At 48.5% G+C, this 16,472-nt stretch overlaps 2 protein-coding genes across 4 annotated transcripts in view; both read right to left on the reverse strand.

The window, feature by feature from the left end:
- The window catches only part of LOC133160417 (cyclic AMP-responsive element-binding protein 3-like protein 4), a 32,751-nt gene extending 27,230 nt beyond the window's left edge, over positions 1–5,521 (reverse strand). Inside the window, exon 1 of the mRNA XM_061288039.1 lies at positions 5,494–5,521. The gene's annotated coding sequence lies outside the window, so the exon portion shown is untranslated. The remainder of the gene's footprint in view (positions 1–5,493) is intronic.
- A 1,122-nt stretch (positions 5,522–6,643) lies between these two features.
- On the reverse strand, positions 6,644–16,166 carry LOC133160416 (protein DEK-like). 3 transcript variants are annotated; one of them, XM_061288038.1, is made up of 11 exons: positions 16,026–16,166; positions 14,827–15,081; positions 9,182–9,291; positions 8,961–9,055; positions 8,763–8,892; positions 8,203–8,451; positions 7,297–7,419; positions 7,163–7,229; positions 6,965–7,104; positions 6,838–6,906; positions 6,644–6,757 (listed from the first exon to the last, which is right to left on the reverse strand). In XM_061288038.1, exons 2-11 carry the CDS (start codon positions 15,077–15,079, stop codon positions 6,746–6,748), a joined length of 1,248 nt encoding a protein of 415 aa, XP_061144022.1. In that variant the 5' UTR covers positions 15,080–15,081; positions 16,026–16,166; the 3' UTR covers positions 6,644–6,745. The 3 variants fall into 3 exon arrangements, 2 of the variants coding, with proteins under 2 accessions (XP_061144022.1, XP_061144021.1); XM_061288037.1 differs by having other exon boundaries at positions 14,818–15,081; XR_009715881.1 differs by lacking the exon at positions 6,644–6,757 and having other exon boundaries at positions 7,167–7,229; positions 14,818–15,081.
- Between the last annotated feature and the right edge of the window lie 306 nt (positions 16,167–16,472).

The raw sequence follows: 16,472 nt of genomic DNA on the forward strand, positions 1-16,472 counted from the left end.
CCCTGAGCAATCGAGCTCTTAGTTGATCATCACGTATCCCACAGCCAATTCTGTCACGTATCAGTGAATTGCACAGGTTGCCAAATTCACAGTCTTTAGCTTTATTTTTCAGGTCTGTGACATAGGCATCTATTGTTTCTGAGGGACCTTGTGCACGGGAGAAAAAAACATGCCTTATGTAGGTCAGGTTCTTCCTGGGCTCACAGTAATTTTTGAATTTGGTTTTCAACACAGCAATCTTGTTCCCCTCGTCTTCCGTGAAAACAAACGTGTTACTCACTCTTATTGCTTCTTCTCCCGCAACATGCAGGAAAGTGGCACATTGCACCGTCTCCGACTTTTCTTCTACTCCACTGGCAACCGCGAAAGGTTCATAACGTTGCAGCCACGTTCTCCAGTTCTCGGCAAGATTTCCTTCCAGACTCAAACTCGGCGGTGGCTTGAATTGTGCCATATTACAGCTCAAGTTTATCTTCTGACACCATGTAATGTTTCTCTATACCATAAGAAATAACTTTACAGGACGACCAGGTTTTAGGGAAGCAGTGAGTCAATCATGTATTGATGTTCGTTCTTTTAGCAACCGTCTCCCACTCCTACTGTGGTGTTAGGTGTTTGTACTGCTGTTTTATTCTGAAGGGCCAAACAGGAAGTTGGGGTTGGGGGTGTTCTAGTGATGTTGAATGGCTGCGAGTTGAGAAGAATATGAGACGCAAATAAAGACGGTCTAGTTGCTCTACAAAGTGTTGTTTGAATCCTTACGCCCGAAACGCGACATGGTGTCAGAAGTGGGATCAACTGTAAGAGCTTACGCGCCGGGGATTGAAAGTAGGTCGTGCTGGAAGAAAAAGTAGCCCTCGCCACACGCAGAACGATGTCGGAGGATAACGCAGGAGCTAACGTGGGGACTCCACCACACCAGCAACAAGCTAATCCGCCCCCGAATGCCACATTCACCATTCAGCCTCCTGAAGCATTTGATTTTTCAAGGCCACAGCAATGGGAGAAGTGGATACGGAGGTTTGAAAGATTCCGACTTGCTAGCAACCTGCACCTGAGTTCGGAAGCTAATCAAGTGAACACGCTCATCTACTGCATGGGGGACGAAGCAGACGACATACTTCGAGGTCAAGCTTTATCGGACGCGCAGAGGCATCAGTACCAAGCAGTAAGAGACACTTTAGACATATTTTGTGCCCAGAAAAAACATAATTTACGAGAGGGCTAGATTTAACCAAAGAGTACAGCAAGTTAATGAGACTGTAGACTCATTTGTCACTGCCCTGTATGCGTTGGGCAAAAACTGTAACTACGGAGCCTTGCACGATGAGTTAATAAGAGATCGTCTCATCGTGGGACTGAGAGACACCAGTTTAGCTGAGAGACTCCAAATGGACAAAGATTTGACGCTGGAAAAAGCCGTGAACCAAGCCCGGCAGTCAGAAGTCATTAAAAGGCAGCAAACCGATATAAGAGGGGAAAAGAAAGCGGACCTAGATGCAGTGTCAGTGAAATACAAGAGAGAAAAGCATTCTACATACAAAGCCCCAAGTCTACCAAAACACAAAATGGCTAAATCACCAAATGAGGGTCAGTGCTACAGATGTGGTAGAAGCCCAGCACATGGCAAAGGACAGTGCCCAGCGAAAGATGTAACCTGTCATACATGCGGTAAAAGAGGACATTACAGTAAAGTATGCAAATCTGTTAAAACTATACATACGTATGATTGAAACAGAGAAATGTAATGAGACACCTATATTTCTTGGTTCAGTACATGCAGGTTCAGATCCTTGGTATGCAGACATAACCATCAGAAACCACAAAGTCAGATTTAAAATAGACACTGGAGCTGATGTTTCTGTTATCCCAGCCCAGATGTACTTTTGTATAAACCAAAATGAAACAGAGCTTTGTAAACCAGATAGACCGTTGATCGGACCAGGTGGCACTCCGCTCAATGTTTTAGGTATGTGCAAGGAAACACTGTGTAAAGGTGAACAAAAGATTCAGGAAAATGTGTATGTTATCAGACTTACACATGGCGGTGTTAAGTAGGCCAGCAAGTGTCAAACTAAACCTTGTGTCTAGAGCAGATAGCATAGACATTAAGATGTTGAGTGAGAACTACCCTAAGTTATGTCAAGGGTTGGGTTTAATGCAGCAACCTTATACTATAAAGTTGAAACCTGATGCTGTGCCTTTTTCCCTTTCCACACCAAGATCGTTCCCATTCCTTTGTTGGGAAAAGTTAAAGAGGAACTGGAAAGAATGGAGTCAATAGGGGTGATCAGCAGAGTTGAAGAGCCAACTGAATGGTGCTCAGGTATGGTCCCAGTGCCTACTAAGAGTGACTCAGTGCGCATATGTGTCGATCTCACCCACCTCAACGAAGCAGTGTGCAGAGAAAAGTACATCCTGCCTTCAGTTGAACAGACACTTGGATCCCTGACTGGAGCAAAAGTCTTCAGCAAGCTAGATGCAAACAGAGGCTTCTGGCAGGTTCCATTGGCACCAGAGTCAGCACACTACACAACATTTATTACCCCATTCGGACGCTTCCATTTTAACAGACTTCCGTTTGGAATTGCCTCAGCCCCGGAGCATTTTCAGCGGAGAATGTCAATGATTCTCAATGGGCTGCCTGGCGTGGTTTGTCACATGGACGACATCCTCATCTGGGGGAAGGACTAACCGGAACACAACGCCAGACTTCACACAGTGCTAAACAAACTTCAAGCAGCCGGTGTCACGCTAAACATGGACAAGTGTGAACTGAGCACGCAACAGGTGAAGTTCCTGGGACACATTTTGTGTGCTGAGGGAGTCAGACCAGACCCAGACAAAATAAGAGCTGTGATAGCAATGAAGGAGCCGTCAAATGTCAGTGAAGTGCGCAGCTTTCTTGGAATGGTTAACCAGTTAGGAAAATTTATCTCTGGTCTGGCTGAAAAAGACAAGCCCCTGAGAGACCTGCTGTCAAAGAAAAACCAGTGGGTTTGGAGCTATGCGCAGCAGAACGCTTTTGATCAGTTGAAAAACGAGCTGGCATCCACTCCCGTTCTCACACTCTATGACCCGAACAAAGACTTGAAATTGTCAGCAGATGCCTCATCTTATGGACTTGGAGCAGTCCTATTCCAAAAGGAGAGTGAGGAGTGGAGACCAGTAGCATATGCTTCACGTTCCTTAACAGAGACGGAGCAGAGATATGCACAGGTGGAAAAAGAAGCGCTTGGATTAACGTGGGGATGCGAAAGATTCAAAGACTTTCTCATCGGGAGACATTTTTCCCTAGAGACTGACCACAAGCCATTTGTCAGCCTGTTGGGACAACAAGCACTAACAGAACTTCCACCCAGGATTCAACGGTTCAGACTACGGCTCATGAGGTACAGTTACTCTATCTCACACACCCCAGGAAAAGCACTTCTCACTGCGGATACACTGTCACGCGCACCTGTCAATCAAGAGACAGACTCTAAAGCTACCGAGGAACTACTAAATGATACAAACATCTATGTGAACGAAATAGTCAAAAACCTACCTGCTAGCTCGACATATCACACAATTAAAAGAAGAGCAAAAAAATGACACTGTATGTTCGGAACTCATGTCATTTTTCCAGAGAGGCTGGCCAGACTACAGCCGTCTCATAGGTCCAATCAAAGCATATTGGCCACACAGAGACACATTAACAGTCCATAACGAACTGTTACTGAAAGGCACCAGACTTGTTATTCCTACCACTATGCGCAACAAAGTCCTTGTAGCTCTTCATGAGGGACATCAGGGCATGTCAAGGTGCAGACAGAGCGAAAGAGGCAGTGTGGTGGCCTGGTTTGAGTAGCCAAATAAATGAGCTTGTGAAAAACTGCACCACATGCATTAAAGAACGTGTCAATCCAGTGGAGCCTTTAATGCCCAGCGAGCTTCCAGAGAGACCATGGCAAAAAGTAGGTGCAGATCTTTTTACACTCAACAACAGCAACTACGTACTTCTGGTGGACTACTATTCCAGATTCGTGGAGATAGCTAAACTGACACCCACTAGATCAGAGGACGTTATAGTACACCTAAAGTCAATTTTTTCCAGACATGGTATTCCGGAATTCTTCTACAGTGACAACGGACCTCAGTTCTCTAGCCAACAGTTCAAAGATTTTGCTGCAGCCTACGGTTTCAGACATGTAACCAGCAGTCCAAGGTTTGCACAAAGCAATGGTGAAGCTGAGCGTCATGTCCAAACTGTAAAGGGACTACTCAAGAAGGCAAAAGACCCGTATCTTGCACTTTTAGCTTACAGAGCGACCCCTTTGGCTAATGGATATAGCCCAGCTCAACTTCTAATGGGAAGAAGACTTCGCACTCCAGTGCCCCAGCTCCCTTCGTTACTTGTTCCCAGTCTACCGAACAAGGGCTTTGTGGCGTCAAGGGAAGGGGAGATGAAGTTAAAGTACAGTGAGGGGTACAACAGGAGACATCGTGTGAGAGATCTTCCTCAACTGTCACCAGGACAACCTGTATGGATCACGGACACTAAGAGTGAAGGGACTGTCATTTCTTCTCACTCAGCACCCCGCTCTTACCTGGTTGCAAGTCCTTCCGGAGCCATCAGGAGGAATAGACATCATCTACTGCCAATGCCGGAAACTACACCAAAGATGGCAATCCCAAGTGCTCCTATCAGTCCAACAGAGGATACCTTACCAACACCAACCATAAGTGATTCCCCTGTCCAAACTCCAAAGGCAACAAGTCCTGTCAGAACAAGGTTTGGCCGTGTTGTCACAAGGCCACAAAAACTGGATTTATAAGCATGTATGTAAGAAAACAAAAAGGAAATGTTTAAGAGTGGTGTGATAAGAAGAGAAAAGTTTTTCCTTCATGCAGAATTAGTACGTCTTCATGTTTGCAAAGAAAGGGGGATGTGGTGTTAGGTGTTTGTACTGCTGTTTTATTCTGAAGGGCCAAACAGGAAGTTGGGGTTGAGGGTGTTCTAGTGATGTTGAATGGCTGCGAGTTGAGAAGAATATGAGACGCAAATAAAGACCGTCTAGTTGCTCTACAAAGTGTTGTTTGAATCCTTACGCCCGAAACGCGACACCTACAACATGACATCCGCCCGCCATCCATCACCTCTAGCTCCACCCCCCAGTACGGGTAACCACACAGTCCAAATACATTACAATGGGTAGGAGTAATGAAAGGAAAAAACGAAAAGTTATTTAAAAAAAGAACTAAAAAAGAAGAGCCGAAGACGAGACGGTAGGTGAGAGCACACAGTGTCAAGGATATCCTGTTTCATGCGAGATAAGCAAACACTGCAGTAAAGGTGGCAAACTTTTGAACTTTGTCGTTGTAGCTCTTCAAACTTGTACATGACTAGACATGATCAGTTTTCTGCTTGTGCATACACTTGAATGCAAGCCGGTGCAACAATTCATAAGTACTACAATGATGAATTCAAGACCAGCGACGCTACACACTCACCGTGGTGACGTCAGACGAGGTGGAAGAACATCAAAGCTTTCCAAAGTGGTCCAACGGTGTAGCAAGACCGCCGACAAAACAGAACAAAACAACGTCAAAAGCAGCTTTTGAGCCCGACGGGAAATTGTCCCACTTTACTTTCACCACCTTCTCTTCTTCGTTTCCTCCTGCCTCTCGACTGCTGATCATCGGCACCAAGCACATTTTGTCGTCCTCTGCGGCCGTTTAAAGAACTACAACTGAACGCCACAGCCCCAGGTCACATGTTGCGAACTTGAGAAACATCCACTTCACAAAACTACAAAGACGGTGTGAAATTATGATATTACCCTTTGTTATTTTGTCGGAAAAGGTTCACCTCCATAAACCAATCAGAATTCATTATTTAAATAATTTTTGAACTAAGTAGATTCCAGGCCACAATAAAATCAATAAAAAATCCCGGTCGATATTCAGTGTCCTTCGGGGGGGTTTTCATGGAAAATCCACTTTTTTTGCTTTTATATTCATTTTATTGTGTACTCAAAGTCTCAAAGATTGTAGAGAAGTGTAAGGTGCTGTATTATTCTTGGGGAACACAATAATGTGTTAAATGCATTCGTTAGCTTCTCGCTAACGCTAGCATTAGCGTACTTGGTTAACTTGACTGCAGTGCTTGTTTACAAAACGTGTTCATAAATATTGTTTTGTTACGTGTTATGTATGTATGGACAAGTCTTCTGCCATTAACATGTCAACCGGAAAGGGAGGCGTATCTCATTTGCATTTAAAGAGCGAACCAAAACGCCTTGCTGAGCCGAACAAGTAGAAAAGAGGGACCTGTGATACTATCAAAACGAGGAATTCAGACAAAAGTATTGCTGTTCCACTTTATATAGACCATAACTGAATGAGTAAAACAGAAGAATTTATTGACGTGATATGTAAGCTTTATAATAAAATCAATGAATCTAAATTGTTGTATTCTCCTAGATTACCACTAGATGACACTAAAAGCTACACACACTGTCTCCATAAAAGACAGCTTCCACATTAAAAATGTATTTTTATCATTCTAATTCTGTAGTGTCTCATCCCGCTGGTGAGTTTGTCCCAGCATTGAAAGCGGAACTTTTGAAAAAGCATCCTTCAACCATATCCAAAGTGGGCGCTTTGTTGAAAATGTTTATTGAAGACATAAAAAAAGAAAAAAAGATTATAAAAATGGAAAGACCCGTCTGGTTGACGGCGCATGGACAACGACTCTTGTTCTTCACGTGATGAGCTGCGCACGCAAAGGCGCGAGTGAGTTAACGGCCAAGTCTCTAGTGGCAGACGGGCTCGCGCGACGCACGCGTCACTCACCGACTTGACCGACTGTTTGATGAAATCCTTCCTGCCACTCAGATCGTGATCGGGATAGGTGTCGAACACCTGAAAGGGAGCAAGCAATGAGAGTGGGGTGGGTGTGGGGGTGGGGAGTACGACGCACCCTCTGGCAAATTTGCTTCATGGTTATCTGGGCCAGGTCGGCTTTCTTGAGGAGCGCGCACACCGTCTCCTTCAGCTCGTCGTCGCTCGGCGCTCGCTTGATCATCCGGATGAGGGGCTTGTCCTCGTCTGACGTGTCGTCTGTTGATGTGGAGGCGACCGTGAGCCGGGTCAACCGGCAGACGTGACTGTCTCTCACCTGCGTTGGTGTTCTTGCTGCTGCTGTCGGCCTTCTTGGTCTTGGCGGCGGGCCTATTCTTCTTGGCCTGACAAACAGGGAGTGGTCATACAGGCAAAGGGATAACCTGGTAGCCTTTTTCTCTTTTTAAAAACCTCGATGTCCGAGTCAGCGCCGGAGAGGTCCCTCTTGACCCGCTTCCTCTGAGGGAGCGTCTTCTTGGCGGGAGTCCTGGAGCGCTTCTTGAGTGCCAGCTCGGTTACCTGACGGGGCATCGTCTGATGAAAAGAAGTGCATGCAAACAGTTTTGGAGTCAAAGTCAAAGTCAGCTTTATTGTCAATCTCTCCACATGTCACAACACACAAAGAGACCGAAATTACGTTTTTCTCTATCCCACGGTGACGAGACACATAACACGATAGACATACATGTACGCGACACAATATAAAAACAAGAAGGCAAAAATTCTAACAATCAATAGTAAGAGTGATGAATAAATAATAAATAAACAGATAACACAATAAATAACGGAGCCAGCAAGCATAGCGCAAAAGTCAAAAACATCATAAACAAAAAGGCACAAACAATAAATAAGAGTAATAACAAATAATAAATAATAAGAGCCAGTGTGCAGTCAGACAGTTCAGACAGTAAAAGTACAGGACGCTACGCAGAACGGGGGAGCGAGTTCAGGATCCTAACAGCCTGGAGTATGAAGCTGTTTGAGAGTCTGGAGGTGCGGGAGCGCAGGCTTCTGTACCTCTTCCCAGAGGGCAGAAGCTCAAACAAAGAGTGAGCGGGGTGACTCGCATCACTCACAATCGTGGTCGCCTTGCGGGTGAGATGGGAGGTGTAAATGTCCTTCAAGGAGGGGAGCGAAGCACCAGCAATCTTACCAGCAGTGTTCACTATGCAAAAGATGCTCCTGAAACGTAGGACGTGGATGCAGCGGCCACTACGCTGAGTGTGGAGCTTCAACCAACCAGAAGAACAACACCAAGGACCCAACAAGCGAGTCCGTGTGTGTGTCTGTATCGGGAATCAGTCATCAATCACTCACCTCTTCCTCCTCCTCACGGGCCAACTTGTCTCCAGTGTCGGAAGCTTCAGCGTCCGGCGGCTGGTCGTCGTCCTCACTGCTGGAGTCCATGACGATGGCTTTGGACTTGCTCCAGCCTTTGGACTTTTTGGGGCTGGACGAGGAGGACGATACGCGCCTGCTCTTGGGGTCGCCCTCGGCTTTTTTGCTCTTGGCAGCCGCGTCGGTGGCCACTTTCTTCTTGGAGCGCTTCTTCTTCTTCACGGGAAGCTGCAACAAAGGTCGGCGGAGGGGATGAGTGCCAACAAGCGGCGACAAGCACAGCTTACATGACACGGCGGACTAAATGTGGCTGAGGACACGAGCGGGCAAATGGCACGCTTCGCCATTTGAGTGGCTCTCTTGTCTGAGGAGTTCTCCTGCCAGCTCAAACGTCTGACCAATTCCAGACAAGCTTCTTGGTGGGAGTTCCGAACCGCGACTTGGGCAAGTCCAACCGATATGCTGCCAATTTTCGGAGCGCGTTAGATTCACCCATGGACAACGGTCCGAGCTTCACTACCGCCCGCTTGGCGCCTGACCTTTCCGCTGCTCTTGGGCTCCAGCAGGAAGGTCAGGATCCTGTTCACCAGTTCCAACTGCGTGCCTTTCTTCTCCAGGTCCAGAATGCCACAAACCAGCTTGAACTTGGCCTTGGTGAAGTGTGCGTTCCTGCAGCGAGGCGTTGCATGGCGGCGCGTTTAGAGCCAGCCGGGAGGATGCGCCTGCCCCGTACTTACTTGACCAGTTTGTCTCGCTTCTTGAGGTACTGGTCGCTGCCGGCGGGGAAAGGGAAGCCGCTGAAGAGGCGCAGGTTCTTCTTAATGCTAGCCATCTGTCAAAGCATCACAGTCTTTAAGGAGGTGTGCGTGGATGTCAATCTCTTTGCCTTACATTGTTACGTGTCGATGACAAAAAAAAAAAGAAACCCGCCAATCTGAAAAGGCGGCCGTCTGCTTACCTTTCCTGGCCGCTCAAATAAGATGGTATGCAGCGGCTTGAGGTCTTCGGACTTGAGTTTGCCAATCTGGAAATTGGTGCGCGGGATGTTTCCCAGCTTGTCGCCGCTTCCTGCACACACGGTAGGTAGGTGGCGGCTCTACGTTGGGCGGTGGAATAAACAAATCACCGACTTACAAAAAGCACCGCGTCGAGCTCTCGGAAATCACTGGTAATGATGCTATTCTTCGTCCGTGTTTAAACTCCAATCCCATTTACGCAAAACAGACCAATCTTGGTCTCCGTGAGTCGTCATTGATTCTAGGAGCCATGTTGTCTGGGGCTTCATTCCCCTGGTAGGGTCACCCATGGCAAACGGGTACGGCTCACACAAGCCCCTTATGAAGAAAAACATAAATAGATTTCGTTTTCCCTCGCCCGGACGCGGCTCACCGGGGCCCCCCTCTGGAGCCAGGCCTGGAGGCGAGGCTCGAAGGCGAGCGTCTGGTGGCCGGGCCTTCGCCCATGGGGCCCGGCCGGGCACAGCCCGAAAAGGAAACGTGGGTCCTCCTTCCCATGGCCTCACCACCTGTGGGAGGGGCCAAAGGGGTCAGGTGCAGTGTAAGCTGGGCGGCGGCCAAAGGCAGGGACCTTGGCGGTCCGATCCCCGGCTGCAGAAGCTGGCTCTTGGGACATGGAATGTCACCTCTCTGGCTGGAAAGGAGCCCAAGCTGGTGTGCGAGGCAGAAAAGTTCCAACTAGACATAGTCGGACTTGTCTCCACACACAGTTTGGGTTCCGGTACAAGGCCTCTCGAGAGGGGCTGGACTCTCTTGCACTCTGGAGTTGCCCATGGTGAGAGGCGTCGAGTAGGTGTGAGTATACTTATTGCCTCCCGACTGGGCGCCTGCACATTGGGGTTCACCCGGGTGAACGAGAGGGTAGCCTCCCTCCGCCTTCGGGTGGGGGGACAGGTCCTGACTGTTGTTTGTGTCTATGTACCAAACGGCAGGTCAGAGTACCCATCCTTCTTGGGGTCCCTGGAGGAAGAGCGCTCCTTCTGGGGACTCTATCGTTCTACTGGGTGACTTCAATGCTCACGTGGGCAATAACAGTGAGACCTGGAAGGGCGTGATTGGAAGGAACGCCCCCCCCGATCTGAACCCGAACGTTGTTCTATTATTGGACTTCTGTGCTCGACACGGATTTTCTATAATGAACACCATGTTCAAACATATGGGTGTCCATGTGTGCACTTGGCACCAGGACACCCTAGGCCGCAGTTCGATGATCGATTTTGTAGTTATGTCATCGGACTTGCGGCTGCATGTTTTGGACACTCGGGCAAAGAGAGGGGCGGAGCTGTCAACTGATCACCACCTGGTGGTGGGTTGGCTCCGATGGCGGGGGAATGTTGGAATAATTTAAGTGAAGCCTTGGCCTGCCAGACCTGAAGGCCTTGTCTTTACGAGTTTATGACTTTCCTTTTATCAAGGTTCTTCCTCTTTAGTGACAGGGATGTCTTTTGATCACTATGTATCCTTTTTGTCCTTATGTTGTCTGTGTGTTTTTGTTCCTAAAGAGGCCTTCACTAACAAAGAGCAGAGCTTATTTGCATAGGCGAAATGTTCTTATTTGGTTCAAAGAAACTTCATTCCTTTTAGTTAACTGTAGGTTTGGTTCATAGATTGTTCATAGAACTGTTTTTCAGTTTGAAGTACCGTTCTTTTCCACGTATAATGCGCCCCCATGTATAATACGCACTCTAAAAATGGCATGTCAATGCTGGAAAAAAGCCTGTACCCATGTATAATACGCACCCAAATTTAAAAAATTATTTTTTTTATAAAGTCCCAATGATCGTCACACACGCATCTGGGTGTGGTGAAATTTGTCCTCTGCATTTGACCCCGTGTGATTTTGATCCATCCCATGGGGGAGAGGGGAGCAGTGAGCAGCAGCGGCGCCCCGCTCGGGAATCATTTGGTGATCTAACCCCCCAATTCCAACCCTTAATGCTGAGTGCCAAGCAGATAGGCAATGGGTCCCATTTTTATAATATTTGGTATGGTCTTAACTAGGCTGGATATATTTTTTTTGTTGGCGTTGATTTCTCCGACTGCCCGTAAAGGCACCACCGCGATCAGTTAGGTTAAAATGAAAAGAGGAAAGTGACGTGCGGACATGTGAAAAAGGCGGCTCTGTATGGGAGAGAAGTAGAAGAGGAATAAAAACACCCTTGGAAATATTACAGGTAATATTTTATTTCACAACACTTTGCCTTGTTCCTTTCGTCTCTGCTGTTCACTTAAAACTAGGGGTGTAACGATTCATCGATACACATCGATTAATCAATATAATTCTCTAAGATTTATTAGCATCGATGCTAAACGTAAACATCGATTTATATCGCCGTGTTTGACCTCGCACATAAGACGCGACTTTCTTTTGAAATCCAGTTCATTGTTGCTTGCTTCCTCTTTCCGGGAGCGCACTGCGCGTGTTGTGAGCAGAGCAGGCACGTGAAAGGGGAGTCGACAACTAGTATGCGGCTCCTGGGCTGGTGCTATGGCTAGTGTCCAGAAAGATGAGGAAATTTGCTCCCCTTTAGGCTTCAAGTCATTCGTTTGGAAGCACTTTGGATTCCAAAGAAAAGATGGCTCAACGGACAAGACACGTGCAGTTTGTAAATCCTGCCATGCGGTGATCAAATATTCAGGGAGCACAAATCTCGCCGCATATTTAAAGAAAAAACACGACATCAAAGTTTAGTGTTAAAATAAGCACTTTGTATACTGCAATACTCTTGTAATTTCCTAAATAGAGTTTGCAGTACCTTAATGATTTTGCGTATGAAATGTTATAAATCAGGATATTGTTCTATATTTTTTATTAAAAAAAAATATCGATCGTAGACCACTATATCGCGATATATCGTGAATGAATCACAGCAGGCTTTAAGATATCGGCAAATGTCGTATCGTGTTTCTTTGTATCGATATGATATCGTATCGTGACAAAACCCGCGATTTACACCCCTACTTCAAACACGCTCCATACGAACGCAATGCTCTCGTATCAGACGCTTGTTCGATCACCTGCTCGTTTGCTGTCACAATGTACCCTACACAAATCCGAAACATTTGTTGCGGCTCCAAGTCACAACGAGGGGCTAGTTTTGGTTTCCAAGGGTGTTTTTATTCCTCTTCTACTACGTATCGTGACAAAACCCGCGATTTACACCCCTACTAATCAGCATTGCTACAGACACAACCACCGCTCCCTTTAGTGTAGAAACGCCTCTGTAACCAGGGCAACCAAAACATTAAAAAGAGGAGCACGTGAAGTAAGGACTCAGAATTGATGGAGATTGTAACTGAGGTTCCTCTCTATCATTCTCCTCGCGAGTAAACCTGTTCTGGTTGTTTTCTCCTCTTCCTTCCAGCGTGTGGTTTAATGTCTGATGGTACTTAGACCTGACAGGGAAGATGCCGGTCCGACCTGGCAGACCCAAACGCTCTGTGAGGGTCTGCTGGGAACGTCTGGCAGAATCCCCTGTCAGGAAGAGCTTCAACTCCCACCCCCGGCAGAGCTTTTCCCACATCCCGGGGGAGGCGGGGGACATTGAGTCAGAGTGGACCATGTTCCGCGGCTCCATTGTTTAGGCGGCCGACCGGAGCTGTGGCCGTAAGGTCGTTGGAGCTTGTCGTGGCGGCAATCCTTGAACCCACTGGTGGACACCGGCGGTAAGGGATGCCGTCAAGCTGAAGGAGTCCTATCGGGCCATTTTGGCCTGTGGGACTCCGGAGGGAGCTGACAGGTACTGGATGGCCAAGCGGAACGCGGCTTCGGCATTTGCTGAGGTAAAAACCCGGGCGTGGGAGGAGTTTGGCGAGGCCATGGAGAATGACTTCCGGACGGCTTCGAGGAAATTCTGGTCCAACATCCGGCGTCTCAGGAGGGGGAAGCAATGCAACGTCAAAACTGTTTACAGTGGGGATGGCGTGCTGCTGACCTCGACTCGGTACGTCGTGAGTCGGTGGGGAGAATAGTTTGAAGACCTCCTCAATTCCTCAATACACCTTCTATTGTGGAAGCAGGGCCTGGAGACTCTGAGGTGGACTCTCCAATCTCTGGGGTCGAAGTCACTGAGGTAGTTGAAAAAACTCTTCGGTGGCAGGGCCCAGGGGGTGGATGAGATTCGGCTGGAGTTCTTAAAGGCTCTGCATGTTGTGGGGCTGTCATGGCTGACACGCCTCTACAACATTGCGTGGACATCGGGGACAGTGCCTCTGGATTGGCAGACAGGGGTGGTGGTTCCCCTCTTTAAGAAGGGGGACCAGAGGGTGTGTTCCAAATACAGGGGAATCACACTCCTCAGCCTCCCTGGTAAGGTCTATTCAGGGGTGCTGGAGAGGAGGGTCCGTCGGGAGGTCGAACCTCGGATTCAGGCTTTTGTCCTGGCCGTGGAACAGTTCTACACCCTCAGCAGAATCCTCGAGGGTGCATGGGAGTTCGCCCTACCAGTCCACATGTGTTTTGTGGAGTTGGAGGCGTTCGACCGTGTCCCTCGGGAGGTTCTGTGGAGGGTGCTTTGGGAGTAAGGGGTGCCGGGCCAACTGATAAGGGCGGTTCGGTCCCTGTATCACCGATGCCAGAGTTTGGTCCGCATTTCCGGCAGTAATTCGGATTTGTTCCCAGTGAGGGTTGGACTCCGCCAAGGCTGCCCTTTGTCACCTATTCTGTTCATAATTTTTATGGACAGAATTTCTAGGTGTAGCCGAGGCATTGAGGGGGTCCAGTTTGGGGACTTCAGCATCGTGTCTCTGGTTTTTGCAGACGACGTGGCGCTGTTGGCTTCTTCAAGCCGTGATCTCCAGCTCTCACTGGAGCGGTTCGCAGCCGAGTGTCAAGCGGTCGGGATGAAGGTCAGCACCTCCAAATCCGAGTCCATGGTCCTCGATCGGAAAAGGGTGGAATGCCCTCTCCGGACCGGGGATGAGATCCTGCCCCAAGTGGAGGAGTTCAAGTATCTTGGGGTCTTGTTCACGAGTGAGGGCAGGATGGAGCGCAAGATCGACAGTCGGATCTGTGCAGCGTCGGCAGTAATGCGGACTCTGTACCGGTCCGTCGAGGTGAGGAGAGAGCTGAGCCAAAAGGCAAAGTTTAATTTCAATTTACCGGTCGATTTATGTTCCTACCCGTACCTATGGTCATGAGCTATGGGTCGTGACCGAAAGAACGAGATCCCGGATACAAGCGGCCGAAATGAGTTTCCTCCGCAGGGTGTTTGGGCTCTTCCTTAGAGATAGGGTGAGAAGCTCGGTTACCGGGAGAGACTCCCTGGGGGAGGTGTTCCGGGTATGTCCCACCGGTCGGAGACTCCGGGGACGACCCAGGACGCGCTGGAGAGACTATGTCTCTCAGCTGGCCTGGGAACGCCTTGTGATCCCCCGGGATGAGCTGGATGAAGTGGTTGGGGAGAGGGGAGTTTTGGAGTCCCTACTAAAGCTATAGCTCCCGCGACCCGATCCCAGATAAGCGGAAGAAGATGGATGGAGACCAATCTTGGTCCCGTCTTCCGGCCAAGCGCACAGCATGATGTCAGCTTCTGGGTCGATGCCATACCTGAGTGGCTCGGATACCCGACTAACTCACGTAATGTACCTTGCGCGATCTTCAGCTTTTTGTGTTTGGGCGCCTGTAAGTCCAGCCGCGCCACACTCTTCTTGGCGCGTTTTCCCGCCACGGTAGCCTCAGCGGCGGGTGGCCAAGCCGGCTCACACTGCCCCGCCGACATGGGAGGCCCGTCTTCTCCAGCCTCTGTTTTTTCCGTGACCGTCGACTTCTTGTCTTCCTGCGGCGACTCTGGGCACTCACCCACTGCTCCCAGCGACACTTCCTCCGCCACGTCACTCATACCTGCGGGCGCGCGCACACGTGCACACACACTTTTAAACTTGCTATCCTTTCCAGTGTCTCTGTAGCCATCTGCCAAGTGGCAGGTGCAACAATAAGAACAGCGTTTTGACACCTTGAGGTTCCTCCTCAGATTTCAGTCGCAACAGTTAATAGCAGCGCGATCCAAGTAACGTCTGGTTACAGCCCGAGCCGAAGCTCCATCGCCACTTTCTTCCTGTCGGCAAGCCATCCGAGTAGCGCTCATCAATTGTTGAATTTGTGATGTGAAAATGTGACTATTTCCACCGAGCTGCTTGTTGCCGAATAGCAAGTTGTGCAAAAACATTAACTTTAGTTAATTTTAGGCTTCCCCTGAAATTTCAATTTAACTCCAGCTTGAAATGTGTCAACTTTTGCTGAGTCCTGCATGCACGTTATCACACGTGACATGTTCAACCTGCGACTCCCTGCCCCCTGCGAAATGATAGGTCGGCTATGATGTCACTGTCACGTGACGGCAGATGGCGCCAACATCCAAAACGGCAGCGGAAGGAAGAGGAATTTGGAGTTTCCTCACGCACGCGTCGTCAAAAAGTCTTTGCTCAGCACTGTCAAACAAAATCGCTTATTTGAGCTCATTTGATGTTAAGCGGACAGTCAAACAAACAAACGTTTCTGATCTGACACTTGTTTTGACACCTGCCCTTGTCGCCGCTGACGTCATTAATGTGTCTTTTCATTTACCATTGAACTGACGTGTTGTGACGTTGACTTGTCCGGCCGTCGTGTTTCTTTTTTGGTGTCGTTAGGCTGGCTGCTAACAGGTTAGCTTCGCTCGCCGGCCACAATTTAACAAAGTTCCAAGTTGGCACGCCTGTCAACGTGACACTTGGGAGCCTTCGAAGGACGTTGTGACGTCTATGAATGACGTCTGCGATCAAGAGGTCGAAGGAAAGTTTGCTTACCTGACCGAGTTTCCGTGTTGCGTCTCACAACTCCTCACTTTCCGCCTTTTCCCGTCTGTTTCTTTTCCAATGGCGGTTTCTCTGGAGGGCGGTGCTCCGTCCGCGTACTCACCCCCGATTGGGCACGAGAGGGATGACGTATGCGTTGGTCTTCTTCGTCAAAGCTAGGGTGGCCGGGCGTCGGATTTCTGATAGGCTTATGCCCTCAGGAGGACATAACCAGTATTGCATCAATAACGCCACGCCTCGCGTCTCTTGACAGCGAGTCCAACATGTTCTAAGTTAAATATTTAGTTGCCTTTCCTTAATAAGCCGCTCTCGAGTGCCGCTCAGTCAAACCTTTCAGCGAAGAAAAAAAACAACGTTTTCTTCTTGTAAACGTTATTGTTGAATCACAAGGAATAAGCAGGCCACTGAGTTTTTTTGACGTCCTCTCCTAACACACGT

Source organism: Syngnathus typhle, linkage group LG10 (genome assembly GCF_033458585.1).
Source record: "Syngnathus typhle isolate RoL2023-S1 ecotype Sweden linkage group LG10, RoL_Styp_1.0, whole genome shotgun sequence".
NCBI lineage: Eukaryota > Metazoa > Chordata > Actinopteri > Syngnathiformes > Syngnathidae > Syngnathus > Syngnathus typhle.